Here is a 16984-nt window from a genome sequence, read left to right as displayed (position 1 = left end):
ACTGTTTTCTTCCTTATTCTGAATACCAGTATGCCTTTCTGTAACTAACACCTTATGCAGTAATCTGGAGCCGTAAAACATGAGTACTTCTTTATTGAGGCCATGCTTTAAATTTGAGGGCAACTATCATGCTCTAAGTATGTTGAAGCCAAATATTTGCACAAACCTTTTAACTGCTCTCTTTATTATAGTTTCCAGACCTCATTCCTTTTTACCACCTTGTTTATGTTCTTCTAGGTTAGAGATTTTTAACCTGTAATACCCATAACCTTTGGGGTCCTAGCTGGCTTTCAGGAGATCCACAAACTACTTGAAAGTAATTCTTGTAATTTTTTCTAGAGAAAGAACTATAGCCATTAAAGGGTTGGTGACCTAAGAAAGATTAAAAACTACTTCTTTAAATATACTTTGGTTTGCCTTTCTCAAAATACATTACCCTGAATTCAAACTAATGTTCTAATAATATCATTAGCTATTATTTATATAGAACCTATTATGTTTAGGCACTCCTTCCAAAGCCTTACAAATACTAAATAATTTAATTCTTATAACAGCCCTATGAAGCAGATACTCTTATTACTCCCATTTTCCAGATGAGAGAATCAAGGCTCAGAAAGGTCAAGTAATTTTTCCAGGGTTACACTGCTAGTAAATGGCAGAGCTAGAATTTAAACTTAAGCAATTTGGTTCTAGAGCCTGTGCTTTTCTCTAACAATTCCTTTCCACGGGACCTAAATAACAAAGACTATAGAATTACTGCTTACCATGGTCTAGATATTTATTTTAGCATCACCACCTTCATTGCATCCATCATTCAAAAAAAAATTTTAACATGAATGATGTTAACATTATTCTGGTTTAATTTCATCTTGCTTCTGTTAGTATAATTTCTCACTTGTTGGCTAGAATCTTGGATCTGTTATCATAGTAAATGCTTTTCATATTCTTTTTGAATTAGTTGTCACACTTTTAGTGTGTATTACATTCATGAAAGACTAAAGGGTAGCATAGCACTGTGTGCAAAACTTGACCCAATCACAACTTACTTCTTAAAAATGTTTTTGATTAATTATTTTCGCAACTTACTTTAAAAATCAGATATCAAAGCATAGGGACAGAGAGATTTAGAGTTTTGTTTTTTTTCTTTTTTTTAAAGATCTTATTTATTTATTTATTTATTTATTTATTTATTATGAGAGAGAGAGAGCGTGTGCGTGCATACATGCATACAAACAAGTACAAGTCCAGGGAAGGGCATAGGGAAAGAATTTCTAACATATTCCCTCCTGAGCCTGGAAGCAGCCTTATAGCTCAATCCCACCACCTGTGAGATCATGACCTGAGCCAAATCAAGATTTGGAGGTTCAAGACACTCAGTGACCCAAGTCACTCCTCATTTAGATTTTTTAAAGACTATCATCTAGGGTGCCTGGGTGGTACAGTCGGTTAAGCATCTGACTCTTGATTTCATCTCAGGTCATGTCTTCAGGGTCCTGGGATTGAGCCCAGCATATAGAGCTCTACGCTCAAGGTGAAATCTGCTTGAGAGTTTCTCTGCCTCTCCCTTTGCCTCTCCCCCTGCTCTCTCCCTCCCTCTCTAAAAATGAGTAAATAAATCTTTTTAAAAAAAAAATAAAGACAACCATCTGTCTTAAATATTTTTACCTTTTCTTAATTTAATTTTTTAACAAACATTTATAAACTAGCTTATATTGTATTCAATACCTTGTCAATTATACTTTTAAAAAGTTATTTTAACTTGTATTAATAATAGGGTAATATCTATACTTTTTTAAAAAATTTTATTTATTTATTTATTTGAGAGAGAGAGAGAGAGAGAGAGACTGGGCATGCAAGCAGAGGGGAGGGGCAGAGGGAGAGGGAGAAGCAGACCCTGCTGAGTAAGGAACCTGATGCGGGACTTGATCCCATGACCCTGAGCTCATGACTTGAGCTTAAGGCAGATGTTTAACCAACTGAGCCACCCAGGTGTATCCCAATATCCATTCTTTTTTAAAATTTTATTTATTTATTCATGAGAGGCACACAGCGGCAGAGACATAGGCCGAGGGAGAAGCAGACTCCCTATGGGGAGCCTGATACAGGACTTGATTCCAGGACCCCAGGATCACCAAGGCAGATGCTCAACCACTGAGCCACCTAGGTGCCCCATATCCATTCTCTATATGTTAAAACATTAAAAATATCCAAGTAGCTTACACTATTATAATATATTCATAAAGAAGCTACTGTATGACAGCCTCCCAAAAACAAAACTAAAGCTCAATAAATTCAGACTTTCGTGAAACCATTATATGTACAGCTTAGCAAACTTCGATTTTTCCAGAAGATTTACAAGAAAAGGATTTTGCCTCTCTGGATCACTATTGTATTTCAAGTACTTTACTAAGAACCTAGCCTTAACACATCATAGGTAGTCAGTAAATATTTGATGACTAAAACAAATTACTGATTTAGTCCTAAGGTTTGAGGTCCATAGATCGATATCATACTAATTCTGTCTTCAAGGAACTAAATAGAATTTTTTTAACCTGTATAGATACTACCTTTAATGTACCCAGACTGTTTCTCCATTATGCTTTATTATAATTCTGTGCTGCTCTTTAACATTATTTGCATACTTATATAACTCATCACTTGTGTTTAATCTTCAACCTTTGTCAGATTTCTTTTTTAAGATTTTTTTTATTTAAGAGAAACCAAGATAGTGACAAAGATAGTGAGAGAAAGCAGGAGCAGGGAGGAGAGAGAGATCAGTCTCCCCGCTGAGCAGGAAGCCTGACATGGGGCTTAATACCCTGTCATAATAACCTGAGACAAAGGGAGACTTAACTCCTAAGTCATTCAGGTCCCCCTAACTGTCAGATTTTTAAGAGTAAGTACCTAGAATGTTTATCTCTATCTGAGCTCCATGCCTCAAACATGGTAGGTATTCATAAATATTTGTTAAAAATTGACTGATATAGACTAAATAGGTCATTTTTTTGGAAATTAAAACACATCTTTTTTCATACTTATTTTATGTTTGAAAAATTTTAAGTTTATATCTGGCTAGATACAGAGTTTTTAAGGCATGTGTAGGGGACTGCATTTAAAAAGGGTATGATAAAAAATTAATAATAATAAAAAATAAATAAAATAAAAGGATATGATAGGGATCCCTGGGTGGCTCAGCGGTTTGGCACCTGCCTTTGGCCCAAGGTGCGATCCCAGAGTCCCGGGATCGAGTCCCACGTTAGGCTCCTGGCATGGAGCCTGCTTCTCCCTCCTCCTGTGTCTCTGCCTCTCTCTCTCTCTCTCTCTCTCTCTCTCTCTCTATGTCTATCATAAATAAATAAATGAATGAATAAATAAATAATCTTTTAAAAAAGTAAAAAGGGTATTATAGTCATGGGTCTGTGGTATATATATAATTCAGAGCATTTTAAACAGTATAGAACATTTAAAACGTGATAGTATGCAGCACTAGAAATATTAATTCTAGTGTACAGCATTTAGTATGTCTTTTTATCAGGTATTTATTACGCATTTGTTCTGTTCAAAGCAATGTAATAGTAAAAATCAAAGACCAGATTCCTTTCCTTAAAAAGTCTATAATATGATTTGGAAGATATATTATGTATGCATTGCTAATTATGTAGAGCATGTAGTAAGTTCGTAAGAGAAACCAAGAACATTAATGATCAAAATTTTAGAATCTCTAATGATTTGTTAATTATTCACTGAGAATAAAATATTTTGATTTGTATATTTGACTGTAGATTAGCAATAACAATCTATAATAACCAAGTTTTGACATTAGTATTTTCAAATTTTAGTAAATTGTTTCCATTACTGCTTTATGTTTCACTTTAATTGAAAGCACTCATCTATTGTATAAATTCATGCTCTGTAGTATACAGTGGATAATCCCAAATATATTAAAAATTTTATGCTTTTAAATTTTTTTTTTAATTTTTATTTATTTATGATAGTCACAGAGAGATAGAGAGAGAGGCAGAGACACAGGCAGAGGGAGAAGCAGGCTCCATGCACCGGGAGCCCGACGTGGGATTCGATCCCGGGTCTCCAGGATTGCGCCCTGGGCCAAAGGCAGGCGCCAAACCGCTGCGCCACCCAGGGATCCCTATGCTTTTAATGATTCTTAGAAATCTTTGAAATATTCTTGCAAATAATTGAGACTTATTTTTAGCCTCAAGATAACATACTTTCTTATTATTATCATTTTAAAGGCTATTCTCCAATGAACTTTTATCATTATATGTATACTAAATATATTTTAATCCTGTTTTGCAGCTTTCCTTCAATAAGTTTTATCATTAAGACTGTACCATGTTAAATATTAGCATGAGCTAATAACTGAAGTATTTAAAAATAACTTTATAATCTTAGATGACATAAATGTTCATTAGTCTTTTTGTGAATTTTGATTTTTTTAAGCTTTTAATATTGGTACTTAGTTGTATATTTCACACTGTATTTTTTTTTAAAGATTTTATTTATTCATGAGAGACAGAGAGAGGCAGAGACACAGCCAGAGGGAGAAGCAGGCTCCAAGCAGGGAGCCCAATGTGGGACTCCATCCTGGGACTTGTCTATCACGCCGTGTGCCAAAGGCAGGCACTTAACCGCTGAGCCACCCAAGTGTCCCCACACTGTATTTTAAAATGATTTTCTGTCTATATTTCTTTTTATGCCAGTTATCTAGTATTGAGATTAACTGAGTAGGAAGAGTTTATAATCATAAACACAAAGGAAACAATACAGCAGTTTGGAAAGTTTAGGTATGTATAACTTGAACATGTACTGTGTCAAACCCATGATCTCAAGATTATATATTTTTCTAGTATTATATAACGTATTAAGATATTACTTCATTATGTATGCTTCTTTAAGGACACTGCCCTGTTTTTGGAACTTACATAAATCCCAACTGAATCATTGATTACTACTTTTGGTGGCCTATTAAAGTAGCCCTATTAAGCATTAAGGGTTCTAGAGATCAAATATACTGTCCTAACTCTCGAGAAGCTCACAGTATAGAGGGAAGTACAGAGAAATGGGTTACTCTAAAATAAGATGATTAGTTCTATAACAGAGGGATGAACAGAAGTATCAGAACATTTAGCACAGGCATGATCCTTGTATGGTATTAGAGAAAGCTTCTGAGAGCAGGTGACATTTGAGTTCATTTTGAAGGATGAATGCAGTAAAAGAAACTCTAGGATTTTTAGGAATTGGACACTGGCATCAGATGTACTGTGACCAAGAATATGACTTGTCTAGAATTTTATTAGTTTTGCTTTTTCAAGCATTTGTTGAATTAGAAGGAATGATTTGGTAATTAGCATATTTTCAATGGCAAAATAACATTCCCAAATTATAGGATAGAGTAAAAACATAAAATGTTTATGTTAATAGAAAAATTGAGTGTTTTTTCATAAACATCCTATTGATTTAGAATTATATTCACTCCTTTACTCATTCATTCATTAATTTACTCAAAAATATTAGATGCATAATTTTATGGAGATAGTATTTTAACTGAGTCCAGGTGTGTCACTTACTTCCATGTAATTTTAAATAAGTCTCCTCTGAATCCCAGATTCTCTTGGGGTTGATCAGAGAATTTAGTAAGAATATTAGGGAAAATACTTTCTAAACAAAAAGAGATACATAAATGTAGGGTGATTTTAACCACTATTATAAGACTTTTAAATAATTTCTAGATTATAATGAAAAAATATTAAAATTAAAGTATGAAAGTAATATTTTATAGTGTGTATAGATTTTCCTATATATTTGAAATTAGGGTTTTCATATACAATAAACCAAAAAAAGTGGAGTTCAAATGTTCAAGTTCAAAAATTGAAATAAGTGTACATATAGGGGTGTTAAACTTTTTATAAGAATCTGGCTTTATTTTCTAAGTATTTGATGTTATTATTTGCTGATTATTATTTAATTATTTCTATTCTATAAAATACTTGCCAAGTAGTTGCTATGTTTGAAATACATATTTTGCCAGGTGATTGCCTTAAAATAACATACTTTTAAATGACTTAAGGGATGAAGAACAATTTGTTTGTCAGAATGACTCACTTAAGGTGAAGGATAACTATGGCTTTAAAATTTCTTAAATGCATTAGTCATCTTCTACTAGATATTAAGCTAATAATTCAGTTACATTCTATCTACAGTATCAGCTAAAAATTGGAGACACCTTTAAAATCTGGTGAAACTGTTCCAATTCTCTCTTGATATCAGAGCTAATTACTTTTTGTTGTTTGGTTAAACATTGATAATATAAAGGAAAGAGAAGCAATAATGAACATGTATTTTTATGACTAAATTATTGAGTATAGTTAAATCTCATTACTTTAGTATTCAGGGATGGGCAAGAAGACAACTAAGGAGTTCAAGTCGTAACATTTTATTTTAAGCATTTAAATAGTCTTGCCTAACTGCCAACAGCTTGGAATGAAATTGAACACATTTACAACTTCACATGCATTCATTATTGCCCTTGTTTTCTCTTTTGTTGATAGTTGCTCAAAAGGTTACTTTCTTACATGATTAATTTGAGGCTTGTCTGAAGTTAAAATGACCTGGTTTTTAAGGAACGGTTAAGATCTAATTTCCTATTGAATCATGTTATTTGCATTTAAATTTCAGAGACTAGTAAAATGACATTGTGTATGAGATTTGAGTTAAAATCCTGGACGCTCCCATCAAAAATAAACACGAGTAAATTGTTATGACAAGATCATATCTATCCTTGAAAAATGCTCTGCCTCAGTAAAATTATCTCAGAGTTGTATAAAACCAATATGAGTTTGTATGATAGATTAAAGTGAAATGTCTTTTTTAATAGAAGTATATTGTGCAGAATTGATATACTAGAGCATGACTTTTGCATATAACAATATTAAATATATAAGTACTATGTCATGACAAAACCATTTTTGTGCTCTTTAAATACAAGTACTCAAGAAAAATAAATCCTTTAGCAAATAAGTGTAATTCATGGTTCATCCATTATTTTTATTTGTATTTGTTATATATGGATTTTAGTGGCTCCCCAAAAAAGTTTTTTGGACTGATATTTACTAATAGAAAAACCAAAATTGTGTGTGTGTTAACATGAATAAACTGTACTATTCATTCAACTTTTTGATCTATAGATGAAGTTAAGGGAAATATAAAGCTAGTAGGTGAATATAATCTAGAACTAAGTTCTAATCCTTGAGAAATCTAGAAACTGTGGAAATACAGAAGACAGAATGTTTCTAGAGATAGTTAATAATAAGAATTTTTAGCCTTTGTAACCAATATGATATGGGAGAAAAAAAAGAGTTTTGTCTGTTTTTAGAGTTATTTGGTTATATGCTTAAAGAGGAAAAAAAGGATTGGGATACTTTTGATTCTAATGAGGTGATTAGAAATCATCTAAGGTGATTTCTTTAAAAAAATTTATTTATTATTTGACAGAGAACACAAACAGGGGGAGCAGCAGGCAGAGGAAGGGAGAAGCAGGCTCCCTGCTGAGCAAGAGTCTAATGCTGGCTCTATCCCTGGCTCCTGGGATTGTGACCTGAGCCAAAGGCAGATACTTAAACCAATTGAACCACCCAGGCTAAAGATGATTTCTCAAAATGACAGTAAACTTTTCTTCATGGGAAATTGATGAAAATTAGGCAGTTTTTTTTTTCTTTTATCTGTTTTGGTACCACAGATACCTGTTTCAGTAAGTTTATATATCATACTTGTGAGCCTGTGCTCTTATATTGAAATGTAAAGATGTCTACAAGAACATTTTAAATCCAAGCAATAAGCTCTTTAATTTTGAATTTAAATGGTAGTATTCATTGTCTCTCATTCTGTGGTTCTCTACTCTTTGCAAATAAAAAGATCAATATGAAGTGTAGATACTTTTAGACAGTTCCCTGGAATCATATAGAACAGCATTTGATTACCACCTCTGAGGGAAAGAGGGGGGGGTCTGGCTCCAGGAGCTGTCCATTCTTGCTTTAGTCAGCATAATTCTATTTTTTCTATTTTATATGCTGGGATTTTCTATCAGAGTCTTTAGCACTAGGGAAAAAAATGAAAACCACTGACTATGATATCTAAGGATGTTTTTAGTTCAGACAGTTTTAATCAGTGTTAAATAAATTCAGCTAAGCTAATCTATATAAATTATTGCCAGCATAATGAAATAGGAAGAGAACCGTAGTATTTGAATCCTCAGTCTGCTGCTCGTGACTCTCAAATATGCACTTAACTTTTCAGGTTTTATTTTCCATCTGTAAAATGAGATAAGGTAGTTGCCTTGTTTAACACTGAGGTGTTTTAAGGTTAAATTAATGATCATATTTTGCTTGTATACAGTAGACCCCCTTATTTGCAGAGGATAAGTTCCAAGAACCCCAATGAATGCTTGAAGCTGCACATAGTACCTTTCTATATACTATGAACCCTCTATCTACCATGCTTTTTCCTAAATATACAAACCTGTGATAAAGTTTAATTTATAAGTTAGGCACAGTGAGAGATTAAAAATAATAATAAGTTATAACAGTATACTGTAAAAAAAGTTATGTGAATGTGCTCTTTCTCAAAATATAATATTTGTACTCACCCCTCTTGTGATGATATAAGATGGTAAAATGTCTCATAATGAAATGAAGTGAGATGAATGATATAGGCATGGTGACACATAGCATTAGGATACTGTTGACCTGCTGACTCTATGTCAGAAATAGGATCATCTGCTACTGGACTGCAGTTGACTGCAGGTATCTGAAACTGCAGATAAGGGAGGACTACTATATTTCAAATTTCAGGTGAGATCCAGTCAGCAAACTTTTTCTGTATTGGGCCAAATAGTAAATATTTTACGTTTTGTGGGGCACATAAGGTTTGCCTCATGGGACTGCAGTTGCTAATCCCTGCTTTTAATATTAATAACCAATTATTTGAAATTGTTAAGCCACCAATAAGAATGATAGAAATTAATCCCAACTAAGAGTGAAAATTACTCTGCTCCTATCTGGTTTGATTTTTGGCATCAGTTTATTTTTACTACAATATAAGAAACAGATTACTTGTTTACTATACAAATCACTTGTTTACTATCTTTGTTATCTAAATTGTCTATATTATCTATATTTCCCTACCATATTATTATTTGTTTACTATATTTGTTTACTATATTTTTTTACTATATTTATATTCCCATAATTTGTGAGAGTCATTTAGAACTAACTCTCTGGTTTCTGGTTTCAGTCAATTATAAAACCTATAGTATTTTTAAAATTGTCAGTTTGACATATATTCCATGAAATTTAATTCACCTGCATTTGATGAGCAAATTGTGTTGTAAAAAAGCCAAGTTGGAGGAAATTGGAGCTCATTGTATATGTTCTTTATAATGTTCTTCTTTAAAACTTATTTTAAATAATTTAATAATTCCCATTTATTTAGGATTTATTATTATTATCCTCTTGCAGCTTGTGTGAGTTACTCTATGAATACTGAAGCTTCATTGGACAACACAGATGATGAACAACCAAAACAACCAATTAAAACTGCAGTAATAATGAAAATTCAGCAAAATATAGGTATTTAATTTCCTTTTTAACATTGAAAAGATGTTATGTTGGCCTTTGGTTTTCTCATTATTTTAAAATTATTTCCATTACATTTTGCTTTCTTAGAGGTGCTAGATTAAGCTGGTATTTATTGAGTATTATGGAAAGTACTAGACCCTGGAGATGAAAGAGATGGAAATATTTATAAATAATGCATTATCCTAATTGCCTTCAAACATGGCACTTCCTATTAATTTTTTTGGTGTTTTGTTTGTTTTTAGAGTGGGTGGGAGGGGCAGAGAGAGAGAGAGAGAATCATTTATTTATTTTAGAGACTGAGAGAGAGAGAGCATGCAATTGGGAGGCAGGGGCAGAGGGAGAGGGAGAGGAAGAAATAGGCTCCCTGCTAAGGAGGCTTCATAATGCAAGGCTCAATCCCAAGACTCTGGGATCATGATCTGAGCTGAAGGCAGACCCTGAAACTGACTGAACCACTCAGGTGCCTGAGAGAGAGAATCTTAAACACGTTTCATACCAGGGCAGACCCAACATAGGACTCCATCTTACTACTCTGAGATCATGACCTGAGCTGAAATCAAAAGTCAGGTGCTTAACAGACTGAGCCACCCAAGCACCCCTTTTTTGGTGTTTTTAGAAGAAAAACCTGTTGCATTTTGGGAATTAATTAGTATAGTTGGGCCAATGCTTTCCAGACTGGTGTTCTTTGCAAAACAGCTATTGTAGAAAATTCTGATACATAGTCTATGAAAAAAGTCAAATTCAGGTCTGAAAATTTGTAATGAACTTTAGAATTTTAAAGACTCCAAAGAAGTGTGGCAATTACTTTAACACTGTTCAGACTTATTGATAAAAGAACATGTAGACTATTGTTAAGTGGAGTGCCAATTTGAGAAATACTTTATAAGCATTAAGACTTTTAACTGAGAGTTAGAAGCCAGAAGATTTAGTTGTTTTTCTTGGAACTTACTCATTATATAATTGCCTAAATTCTTTGTATCAAAGTGCATGTGTATGTGTGTGTCTGTCTAGACTACTATGGTCAGTTTTGTTTTGGTTAACTTATAGTTATTAGGAAAAAATAAAACTAAAAGTTATCAATACAAACGTAACTAATTTTTAGATTTTATAATGGTGGAATCTGAGTTTTTTAGTTTTAATATTTACACAAACGACTTATGTTTGAGACCCGCTGCCCATTAGACTGTCTTTTGGTTGAAACTGGGTACCTTGGGACAGCTGGAATGTCAGTATGCATATTTATAGAAACTTTTTAAAGATGTTTGAGTTTTTCCGTCAGATATGTGTGCACAAATAAGTGATACTTTTTTTTTTTTTTTGAAGGTTTTGCTAAGTGGTGAAGTACATGATTATCAGTCATGCCTTTGCCATCTATCCAGCTTATTGCTATATTTTCCTCCTAAGCCTGGCTGGCTTTTATTTTATTTTATTTTTTTCTAAGATTTTATTTATCCACTCATAGAGACACACAGAGAGAGAGAGGCAGAGACACAGGCATAGGGAGAAGCGGGCACCGTGCAGGGAGCCCGAGGCAGGACTCTATCCCAGGTCTCCAGGATCATGCCCGGGGCTGCAGGCGGTGCCAAACGGCTGCACCACCAGGGCTGCCCAACTGGCTGGCTTTTAATACATATATACGTGTGTGTGAGCATGTGTTTGTGCAGGTGCATCTTGTTGTCTAAGCCCGTGAGTTACCTACATTTCAGAGCCTAGGATCAGTTAAGCCTTTGTTTTGCTTATCCCATGACCATTTGCTTTTTGTTTGCTTTACCTGTAGGTGTGATTGCAGCAGTTGCGGTTGCAGTCTTTGCTGCGGGAATCTCCTTTCATTACTTCAGTGATTAGGGTGAGACGCAGAGAGCTTCCTGATCTTCCAGAGAACACAAAGCAATCATTATGAATAATGAAGATGCAAACAGTCCATCTGCATTTAAGACCAGAGCAGCCACCTCTGCTGTCATAATGCCTATTAGGTTTCTGACTAAAATGAAATCACCAGCTGCCTTGTTAAGCCCTGCTTATATTATAGATGGCTCAGGCTTCCAAAAATAAAGTTGTGCATATAGATGGAAGTTGCTGTAACAAATCCTTATTACCTATTTTTTAAAATGTTTAAAATGATACTTTATTTTTATAGATTTTAGTCCTGTTGATTTGGATCATATATTGTAAATTTAACTGAGTATCTTAGAATAATGTGAGAAATTTCTACAAAGTGGGACAACAATCTATTGGATAAGTTCATATCCTAGGGCCTTTCTAATATATACTCAGTTTCAAAATTGTGATCGAGTTCTGGTCAAGGGATAGGAAACCTTTCCAGAGAGGTTTGAATTTTTAAGGCTTGCCATAAATCACGTGCTTTCTCAGGTTAGTATATTATACCCGTTTTAGTATATTTAATAAGACTTTTACTTCTAGCAGTACATTAGGCTAAGTACTGAAAAGCAACTAAATCCTGAACAAAATCTATTTTTGAATGCATTAATCGGCTCAAAGAAAGTAGGGGAAGTTTCTGAGAATCATACCTCTATTTTTACTCACAAAAATGAACACATTTTGGTTGGGAATTGTGAATACTATATTAAGCATGCAAGTGGGCAGTGGTTGCTCAGATGGCAAATACCAATTGCAGCATAACCATATGCAATTTGGATTAGATCCATATGCCTTGGATTAGAAACAAGGAAATGAATCTGAATCTGAGATACTGTTCCAGCCAGGACAGTTGAAGTGGGCATTTAGTTTGTAGTACCCTGTAGCTCATAGCATAAGCAAATTAAGGCTCAGGACTTCCATAGATAAAGCAATATTATGATTAGATATTACCAGGTGCAAATTAAAAACTAGCTAGCGTGAGAAAGAATCTGTAGAAATAATTCGCTTCTCTAAGATCTCATTACTGACATCTATGAAAAATGGAACCACAGGCAGATCTAAAAAAGAAGACTGCAAAAATGAAAAAATATGTTACTTGAAATTAAAAAAAAAAAAACCCTCAGACGTGTTGAATATTGTATTAGACTCAAGAGACAATAAATAAACTGGAAGTGAGATCTAAAGAAATTACCTGGTGTGCAGCAAGGAGAAACGAGCTAGAAAATGCAAATATTAAAGAGAACTTTAGAGATATGGAGGGAAGAATTATAAAAACCAGAAGTATTATGAGAGAAAAAGAGGATGGAAGAGAGGCATATTTGAAGATAACTATTTTCCTTACTTGAAAAGCATGAATTCAATAATTTTAGGAAGCAGAGTATATCCCAAAAATAAATGGATCAAAACCATGCCTAAATCCAAAGTAGTGTAACTACAAGATACGAAGCACAAGATTTTAAAAGCATTCAAAGGAATCAAAATAGCATCAATGAAGGCAAGACAGTCACATACTCAGTAGGCTTCTCAATAGCAACAATGTACCCAAAGATGGTGGAATAATAATGTCTTCAAAGTTCTGAGAAAAACTGTATCAACTTAGAATTTGTACCAAGCAAAACTGAAATGTTCAGATGAAAAACAGACTTTTACTATCAACAGAATTTCAATAAACTACAAAAGAATGATCTTCAAGAAGGAAAATGTTTCCACAAAGATGATCTGAAATCGAAAAACTCGTGAACAAATACAATGATACAAATCAAAGGTATTGTTAATATAAAAAGGTTGTAATTAAGTGTTTATAAGAAGTAAAGTTGTGAACAGCTGTAAAATTAAATAAACATTTTTATGCAAAATGAATGTGGACTTTAAGGTATAATTGAAAAACTGGATAATAGCTTTTAAGATGGGAGGAGGGTGATTAGAATTAATGTTCTGAGATGCTTTCATTGTCCAGAAGGTAGGTTAAGATACTGTTTAAATTTTTAGTAAAATATCAAGTGTAACTGCTAAAATAATAGATACAGAATGAATTGTTGTAAAGGAAGACTTTAAAATAGTGGAATAGGAAGACAATAACAGTACAAAAGAAATAAGGGGTGGAGGAGGAATAAAATTAGTATAATAGTAACAAGTCAAGTAGTATTAATTAAACATGAATAGACTAAACTCAGTTCAACAACAGATTGTTTAGGTCTTTAAAACCTAGCTGTAGGCTGGATTTTTTAAAAGATGAAAACAGACAAAATTTGTGTAGCTTTAGTGATACTAAATTAAAATTGGATTTTATGATAGTATTATTAAAGAGGAGGCGGCCATTAAATGATAAAAGGAACAATTCACTAGAAATATATATCAATTTTAAATTTGCACATACTTTATAAAATGGCCTCAAAATTAATAAGGCTAACCCAACAAATTGAACAATATTGTGGGAGATTTCAACAGATCCCAATTTCTGATAAACCAAGCCAAAGAATGAATGAAAAAAACAGATTTAGGCAATGCAGTCAACAATATTCTCAGGGATTGGCAAAGCTGCCTCAGAATAAAATATCCTTTTGCCAAGACTTGTCTGCAAATTCTTAACCTTTTTTTGTTTGCCAAGAACAAAGAAAAATTGTTGTAAACTTAACTGCTGTTGTAACATATGAACAGTCTTTTCTGAAAATGCAAATTAGACAAGAATCATTACATCATTTGTGGCATGCAGTTACATTGGGTTTCTGCTATTGTTTCATACCTAACTTGCTATATTTTATACTGCTTTACCATTTTCAAAGCACTTGCATATGTGAGTAGCATTTGATCTTTTCTGGGATTCAATGGACAAATTTAAAATAATCAGCAATTAGAGAATATTCTTAAGCATTTTATTTTAGCAAAAATTGACCATGTACTAGGCATGAAATAAGTCACAATAAAGTTTTAAAAATCAGTATTCAAAGGATGATCCGAAATAAGAGGTTAGTAATAATGGTTAAATTTTTAAAAGTCATACATTTACAAGTTTTTAAAAACCTAGATGAAAGAAGAAAACATAAATACATAGAACCTAATTATAAATACTGCATTTAGAAAAATTGGGTGATGTAGCAGAAACAGCACTGAATGAATTTAAATGCTTAAAGAAAAAGCCTAAGTATGTAACTTAAGACCAACAGAATAAACCTAATATTAAAGCATGGAGATATGGGCAAAGGAAGAAATCAGTGAATTAGAAAACAATATCACAATGTCAAAGCTGTTTTCATGATAACAGTAAAATTGGCATAATTGAACAAGAAGAAAACAGTACAAGATTGAAAAGGAGTCCTCACCCATAGAGATACAGATGAGCATTTTAATATATTTGAAATGTAAAATGGATCAAGATCTAGAAAAATGGCATTTCCTTAAATTGTCCAAAGAAGAAATGGGCAAGCTACATGGACTTATTCAATAGTGTTGAATAGTAAATAATTTTTTGGCAGAACATCTAGCCCACATCTACAGATGTTTCTCTTTCAAGGACCATACTATCTCAACATTTCATACCAACTCCCAAAGGCTAGGTAATGAGGGAATTCTCTTCAGCTCTACTGAAGCCAGTATAACTTCTACTGATAATAGAATCAGACACATTCAGTAGGAGAAGAGAAAGTTTACAGACTCATCACATACATGAACAGATGTGAAAACCAAAAGCACTATTGATAAGCTAAATTCAACATTATTTAAAAAATGATAATGCAGCATGACTAAGTTCTAGATGCACATTAAAAATTAGGAACTCAATGAGAATGTTTATTTTATCACCACTTCTATTCATCATTGTACTGTAGAAATAATGAGCAAAAGACAAACCAGACCTTTTAAGAGGATGTGACTGAGCACATGAAAAGATGTTTAGTCTCATATATGATCAACTAAGACTGTGGTGAATTACATCCAATAGATTGAAAAATTAAGAGATATGACAGTATTAATGAAGATATGCATCAAGAAGACATTTACAGGTGGGATTATAAACCACAGGCGTTATCTTGTGAAGTTAACTACTTACATTCTCTAATACCTGACCATTCTTTTTCTACACATATACCTTAGAGAAATGTTTCCATAAGTGTACAAGAGTACATCTATGAAAATGTTCAAGGCAGCCCTCTTTGTAACCACTCAAATGTTCATTGACAAGAGAATGAAAAATAAATTGTGAGTTTTGTCCTTTTAATAGGAAGAAAGACCCAAAAAGCAAGTCTCAGAAGCCCACATGCAGTATGATAGCTTTTTTGAAGTTTAAAAACAAGCAAATGTTACACAGGAATACATTTAGATAAATTTTTTAATATGAAGGACTGATGCCAAAATTACTAAGATTTCTGGTAGGACTGATGGCAAAGCAGGAAGGGAAGAAGGAACAAATAAATAAATGAAACATAAACTGTTTTTGTTCTTGAGTTGAAGTGAGTTACTTGATCTTCATCTTATTTACTTAATGTATTGACATATGTATTATTTTGGCTGCCAACTACTAACAACCCCAAACTTAATTGACTTAAAACAATTTAATTTTTCCCCCCACAATTCTGAATTGACAGGAATCAGTTGGGTTGCTCTCTACATGGTGTTGACTAGAGCTACAATTTTCTAGAAGCTTGATTGGGTTTGAAATATCCAAAATAGCTCATTTGTGTGGTTGGCAGTTGATACTGGTTGTCAGCTGGAAACCCAGCTACCACATCTCAGTTCTCTATGTGGCCTCTCCAAATGGCTTGGGGTTCTTCTGTCAAGAATGGCTGGGTTTCTTCTGTCATGATTCAAGAAGTAACCTCCCAAGTGTGAGCATTCCAGGAACAGAGGAGTAGGAGCCATGAGTCCTCCTGAGGCCCTGGCTTAGAAATCTCAGTACACCACTACATTGTATTGGTCAAAGTAATCTATAGGGCCAGCCTAGATTAAAGATGAAGGGAAAAACCTATACTTCCCAATGGATATGCATATATGAGAAGGAAAGGGCTTGGTGGTAACTATCTTTGGAGATGATCATTATACTCTCTGCAAATAGCAATTCATGTCCCTGACATGTGGAAAATGCATTTACCACCTCACAAGACCCCTTTAAGCTTCATCTAAATATGTCCTCAGGTTCAAGGCCCATAATCTCATCATTTAAATCTGTTTCAGATACATATGAGCCACCTTTACTATAGTTATTCTCAATATGAAGATGCATGAACTAAAGAAAGAACTTTACTTCCCCATTCTCATCCAGCATACAGTAGCAAGACAAGCAATAGATTTCTTGTTCAAAAAGGGAAAATGGGAGGTGCAAAGCAGGAAAAGGTCCATAGCAATTCTGAACCCTAGCTGGGCACATGTCTCATTTATCATGATTCCAGGAGCAGGGAGTGCTTGTTTAGGGCCTAATTCTCATCCATTGGCCCTTCTTTATGAGATTTTTGACTCTGAGT

At 33.5% G+C, this 16984-nt stretch overlaps 1 protein-coding gene across 2 annotated transcripts in view; it reads left to right on the top strand.

Moving 5' to 3' along the window:
* Positions 1-13391, top strand: part of ODR4 (odr-4 GPCR localization factor homolog) — a 41074-nt gene extending 27683 nt beyond the window's left edge. For both annotated transcript variants that reach the window (XM_041754847.1, XM_041754858.1), the window contains 2 exons: positions 9534-9644; positions 11431-13391. In XM_041754847.1, coding sequence (XP_041610781.1) covers positions 9534-9644; positions 11431-11498 — 179 coding nt within the window. In that variant the 3' untranslated portion in view covers positions 11499-13391. The remainder of the gene's footprint in view (positions 1-9533; positions 9645-11430) is intronic.
* Positions 13392-16984: the final 3593 nt, after the last annotated feature.

This window comes from Vulpes lagopus, chromosome 1 (assembly GCF_018345385.1).
Source record: "Vulpes lagopus strain Blue_001 chromosome 1, ASM1834538v1, whole genome shotgun sequence".
Classification (NCBI taxonomy): Eukaryota; Metazoa; Chordata; class Mammalia; order Carnivora; family Canidae; genus Vulpes; species Vulpes lagopus.
Note: the sequence above shows the minus strand (reverse complement) of the source record. Positions and strands in the feature narration are given on the sequence as shown.